At 32.4% G+C, this 6,747-nt stretch overlaps 1 protein-coding gene across 1 annotated transcript; it reads right to left on the reverse strand.

Annotated features, from left to right (window-relative positions):
• Positions 1-3,020: 3,020 nt before the first annotated feature.
• LOC131041555 (protein DETOXIFICATION 27-like) lies at positions 3,021-6,354 on the reverse strand. The gene is made up of 8 exons (XM_057974682.2): positions 6,067-6,354; positions 5,368-5,909; positions 5,185-5,271; positions 5,038-5,094; positions 3,793-4,031; positions 3,522-3,640; positions 3,256-3,342; positions 3,021-3,074 (listed from the first exon to the last, which is right to left on the reverse strand). Exons 1-8 carry the CDS (start codon positions 6,352-6,354, stop codon positions 3,021-3,023), a joined length of 1,473 nt encoding a protein of 490 aa, XP_057830665.2.
• Positions 6,355-6,747: the final 393 nt, after the last annotated feature.

The following is a 6,747-nucleotide window of genomic DNA, read 5'->3' on the forward strand; positions in this document are numbered from 1 at the left end:
TGTGTTTCTGATGCTATTACATCCAACATTTGTGATCATATCAAAAGAGAATTGGATCATCAATCTATCTATCAACCATGTTACAAATCTGAGGTATATTTCCTAGCATTTACTTCAATATTTACATTATTGAATTCAAGGTCAATTCATAAATCAGGGTTTGACCCAAGGAAAAACCCTATCCACAACCTTTTCCCTCTCTTTTTGTGTGTAGGGAATCAACTTAGGAGATATACTCAGAGATTCCGATAGAGTTGATGACAATGAACATGTATAGATTTGAATGGAGCAAAAATTGAAGGAGCGGGGAAAAACTCTGCTACCCATTCCTGAAAAATCAACTCGACTTTAAGTATAGGTTCTAATTTTCTTATTCTACTTAGGTCGATGTTCGTGGCTCTATTGGATACCCACAATAGTCTATTTTTACTATTTTATCTCAATTATCCATTGTTATATCCTAATTTCACAATTTACATCCAAATTTCACAAAAAGAGGATGACAAACAAAACTAGTGAATCTAATTAGAATTTCAACCCTTTTCCTATTTGGATTGTGGCTAGAGATATTGGATTCACCTTTATTTTAATGTATTGGTCCCATAGGGAAGACTAGTGGTTTTATTATCTAAATTGGGAGACACTAATTTTTACTTACCAATACACTTTGGTAAACTCGACACTACTTACATTGCATTAATTCTAATTTTCAGATCTGATTTGGGGTGATTTCATAATGGGATTTATTAAATTTGATTGGTTTTCTATCTCACATATTAAAAACATTCTTCCTTAGTTAAACTTATCAAAATCATGTGTTGGATAATGGTTTATTTCTCTTTACATTACTTCTTTTCATTCATAGTACTTTTGCATTTGCATCTTTAGAATTTCAAAGATATTTTCTACTTGCAAATCATCTCTCAAATCTTTTATCTAAATGGTATGTTGTTTTATGATGATATTTTTAATAAAATTCATTACATATGAAGATCACATAAAAGCTTTTGTAGACAATGATAATCCTAGAAATGACACTTAAAAAGTTAACACTTCTTAGCTAATGGCGCATAGAATTTTATGTCTTGAGCTACAAGTGGATATGCGATCCTTCCACATTAACCTCCCTCGATTTTGGTGAACTCAACACCATTTGACCATGCCTACATCGAATACATTCTTACAAAAACTATTATTGGAGAGCAGTGCGAAAATGATAACCTCTATATATTTAAAGTTTGATAATGCAATTAGCATACCATATGTCTAAGATCAAACCTAGTTTATTGAAAAATAAATTATTATGATACGCTTTCAATTTTATTCATGATTCTAAAATAGTTGTTAATAATAAATACATGCAATTAGTTATAACCTTCATGAAGTTGAAGAGACATATTCAATAGAGCCAATATTGGATAAAGATGTAGATTTTGGGAAATGGTTGGGGGCAAGTTGGTATATGGAAGCCTCCTCAAATGTAAGTGGGGGACTTGTTCCAAAAGTGAATTCTTCTTAGAAACACTTATAGAGTTTAAGTTTTTTTGGATCTTATTTTCTTTCCCTCCTAAACAATGCAAATCTAAACTAGAAATTCCATAGGGCATGAAGTAAGAACCTCCTTTTGTACAATCCTCCCTTTGAAAATATCTTTAATTAGTATGTCAAGTAGAGAATATGAAGGCACTCACACCATGGCTCTTAACCGGAGAATCCAAATAATTTTGAACGACATCTTCCTCAAGAATGTCAAAGATGGTAATGTTGTGCATGAATTAGATTAGCAACGAAGGGGCTATAGTTCTATCACAGTTATGGTTAAAAATAATGTAAGCACAATCAAAGGGTTGTACTTGATGTGAGGTTTGAATTGGTTTGCTAAGGTTACAGTTTGATGATGAATAACATTGGATTAAAAACTATACAATGGGGAATTATTACAATGTTTGCTTTCCTTTCCAATTAAAATTTACAATGTCATCATTGAAAATAAACATAAATAAATCTTTCCAAGAGATAAAGAAAAAAAAGAAAAACCATAACAAAAAACCCACTTTTATTTAAAATGATTATTTGTTTATAATTTAAGCTGTCCATATGTCACAAGAACATTGTAATTTAAGTTGGTATGTCATTATAATTTAAGTCAAATTTAATTTGGTCTAATACCTTTTTAATGCCATGTAATAGCTTGATCTTTAGAATTCTTGCATTTGGTTGGGACTTGGTCATGCATATATTTTGAAGGTGTGTCTTTCTAGACCACCAACCTTTTTTTAATAATGTAATGTTATCTTTTTTAAATTAATTTAGAACATTATTTATACTTATTTATCAAAAAAAGTTGATCTAATGTTAGTAATCAATGATTTGTTTAGATCATTCTAATCACATGGTGTTATAGCTTTAAATTATATTTTAAGTGAATAGATTAATATTTTAATTCAAATTTAATGTTGTTAAGTTACTTAACATTGACTTGAGAACATCTTAAGAATGCTAACCTAATATCACACCAAATTCTAGTAGTTTATAACATACAACCACCTTCATTTAAAAAATTGAATTTTAAATTGATTTTAAAATGAAATATTGATCTTAAAATTATATTTTATTTTTTAATAAAAAATATTAATTTAAATCGAACTCATTAAAAATTAAATATTACAACTCTTATTATCATATCCAACAAAATAATAATAAATTTAAAAATTATTTTAAAAACTAAATAAATAAACTACAAATATATCCTACATAAATCTCAATAATATAAAATACCATGAGAGAAATCCATCGTTAATATGATAATCCATAAAAACAGTTGAAAAACTGATGAATACCCACTAATCTAGGAATCTCTAGCAACAATTTACTTGAATACTTATAAAAATAGTTCTTAATATTAAAATTAAAATTGCTCAACTCGTTCACCAAACCAAACTGCAAACCTTCTTAAAACTAAAAATTAATCTGTCTAAATTCTTCTGTTGGAACATGATGGTGCATCTGTTACCTTGGTATTACGACAAATCCTCTGGAGACCATTTTTTGACTCTATCCATGGCTTCAACAGCCTGCAGTTAACAGAAAACTTAATAAATTAGAAATGTAAATAAAACTTCAAAAACACAGCCTGCAGTTTACGGGGAACTATAATAAATTAGAAATGTAAATAAAACTTCAAAAACATTCACACCCATTTTGGCAATTATATGTTTTAGAGACAAGGCAATGAAATTGAGATTTAGCATTTACCGCTCTGTCCCAGTCACACCGATACACAATAATTACCAGAACAATGGTCTGAACTGCTGTCCCACATATCATTCCAATCCATATCCCCTGTCATGCAAAATATGGGGTACCATGCATTTAAATTTGAGAAAGTTAATCGAGCACAATGAGATAAACAATTTAGGGAATCTTTGTTTCTAGATTTTGTAAACAGCATTCCATTCCCTTTGTTCACAGGGTTTCCTTGGAAGCCATTAAAATTTTCATTTTATAGAAGTTGAACTCACCAAAACCCCCTGTTTTAACAGCCAACCAAGCATCACACCCAACGGAACACCGATCACATAGTAACACCCAATATTGATGTAAGCAACATAAGATTGCCAGCCTGATCCCACTGCGACCCCTGTTTAAAAACAGTAAGGAAGAAAACTTACTCTATTGGCATTTACAGTATTTATATTCCTTTTGAGATACTATGTTTTCAGCATTGCCAGAAACATGTTTGAATCAAATAAGTTGGGGGGAACAAAGACATAGAAAGGAGAATTTGTTTACCTGAAAGCACTAGCTGAATACTGTTGAGGAGCACAGTAAAGCCCAGCAAAATTGACAGTTTAGAAACTGCATCTATAATTATGGTACTGCTTGTGAAAATCAGAGCAAATTCCTGGCGAAGCACAAGTATGAGCAAACAAAAAACAAGGCCTATCATGGTTGAAGTAGTTGCAGAAACAATAACTGCAAATGTGGCTCCTTTGCCATTTCCAGCCCCCAGCTCAGTGGCTACTCTCACACTGCATTCACAAGCAAACACATTTATATAACAATGAATCCACAGCAGAATACAAGGCATAAGGGTATGATATTGATTCAATTGAAGTAGAATTTGGGAGTACTTTGAGACAGAGATAATGTTACAATGGAGCAGATACTTATCGCGTTTATACAACATATTCTAAGTTTTGACTTATTTAGATTGCTAATTAAAATTACAATGTCTTGTTTAGTAGAACCCATCTATTAATATAGTTTCAGATCAATCACACAAACAAATTCGATGAATTATTTAAACAAATCAAAACTTAAAGTATGCTGTTTGATCTAAAACAGACTAGAAGAAGTCTATTCTAAGATCGAATGTAATTATAACAAGAAGTCACCTTTCGAAAAGTGGATTATAATAGAATTTAGACAGAAAAAAAAAAAAAGAAGAAAGAAGAAAGGTGGAGAGTTAATATCATTAAAAATAGCTATTTAGTTTATTGTTTTAGTTAATCATCATATTTGGTTGCCTTGTGTGGAACCAGATCTTTGAAAGAAAAACACAAAACTAAGATAAGGATGCAAAAGAGTGATACAAAGAGAGTCTGCAGCAGAACAAGAAACAGGGTATTGAAAAAGCTGACTTGTCCATTATAATGATCCTAAAACGACAATTTAATGAAAATGAATGTACTTTCAAAATCTTGGGAAATTTTGATTGAGAGAATGAGATTTCATCATCTGGAAATGCATGGATGATAAAAAGATGATGCTTCCTGTCCTTGGTACAGGCACTTAATTAAGCTCAGTTGGGCATGCCTTCAAAACAGCTAATTAGTTTGTCTTCAAATTTTCAAATATTTTATAGAACTCAAGAATATGATTTTAAATAAATCTAAACCTGCAAACATTAGGGATACAGATGAATTGTCATATGAGAACTATATATTTCACGGCTGTCCAAGACGTTTATAATTTTTTTTGCATTTCATTTAAATACAGGAAGTACTTTTTACATTTATCAGTACAACTACATACCCAGTAGCAGCCAAAAAACCAAGTGGTATCATCATCTCCCACCCATTGATGCTCATGCTGCAAAATGCATATCAAGGTTTAAGAACCATCATACGAATTCCTGTATTTCTTCTAAACATATATTGCATTAAATTTATTTATTTTTACCAGATTGAAAGAGAATCGATTGCAACTTTTGAATCTGGCAAATTTCCTGTTAAGAGGACCAGTATTCTGTAATACCAACTCTCTAAACTGTTCACAAGATGAAAGATTGTTAGAAGTAGAACCATCTGAACAATCGGACTCGGCCACGTTTCATATCTTTATTAAAAAGAATTGGCAACTAACCATAGCATGACACCGGATGCAGCAGAAAGCTTAAAAAAGGGCCACAAGTCTGAGAATGCATCTTTTGACAGACCTGTCCATGTCAGTGGGCAAAACCCACAGGTGACATAAAGGTTTAGGCCAATTGTGGGTATCCACCATGCTAAATTCAACGTAATTGCCACACCAATTAACCCCATCTCAAATTTACTAACAAATAGCCAGCTCAGAAAAACGTGGAGCACAAAAGAGGCTGCACAGATCCACGCAATGACCATGTTCTTCAACTGCGACTGCAAAAATCTCTGGGCTGGAAAGTAGAAAACATATGCGAAATGTTGAGGAATGAGCCAGATTGAGAGTGTTCCTGTTAATTCAGCAATATCATCTGACTGTCCAAGGATCTTCAAGATGGGGGTTGCAAATATATACATTGGTAAGAGAAGAATTGCAACAGCAAAGAGGACAATCCATCCACGCTGCACATACAATCCTAACATATGATACTGTCGAGCCCCAAAAGCCTGGCCACACAGGGTCTGCAGGGCGCTTGCCATGCCTAGCTGCCATGCCCAAAACTCTCATTCCTTCATGATAATATCCAAAACTGAGATTTGCTATTAAAAATTAAAACAGTATTGATAGATTAAATGGCCTTAACTGATCTAATAGTGGACAAGTAGAATCACAATACACAAGGTATGCAATTTGAATACTTACAAATAGACCATAGTTGAAACCCACAATGACAGTAATGGCTATGGCAATGGCAGCCAATTCCAATTCCCCCAGATGTCCAGCATAAGCCTGACTCACAACGTTTGTCCCATACAGAGCCATGCAACTGAATATGGTAGGCCCTGCAATCGCCCATATTTTCTTTGATTCATCTGCAATCCTCCTTACTAAATCTCCTGAACATATCAATGACACACTTTTATCATATAAAATGCCTTCATCTCCATTCATTTGCTCATGAATAAGTGGATCCTGTAAAGACTCTGCCATATCTCTTCGCCCACTCCAGAGGAAAATAACACGGTTCTATATATGATATAACAGAGGAAAATAACTGATATTTAAACTAAGACGGGAGAGTCCTGCATTCCCACAGCATGGTGAATAGGGTCTATTGCAGTAAAGCTCTAGCTATCAATAAATTAAACAAATGTATACCTGTCAATAAATATTTAAATATGAGTTATAATATAATATTTAATTAATAAATGGCGTTGACAAATATATCATAAAAATATGTTAATTTTAAAAATAAATGAAGCTAATTCATATTAAATGTATCATAGACTTCCACGATTTTAACACAGTTTGCCATCAATGGTCTTAGATTGAACATGTGCCATTATAGCAGCAACCAAATAGCATTCAATTGTCAGTAGATTA

This window comes from Cryptomeria japonica, chromosome 8 (genome assembly GCF_030272615.1).
Source record: "Cryptomeria japonica chromosome 8, Sugi_1.0, whole genome shotgun sequence".
Taxonomy (NCBI): Eukaryota; Viridiplantae; Streptophyta; class Pinopsida; order Cupressales; family Cupressaceae; genus Cryptomeria; species Cryptomeria japonica.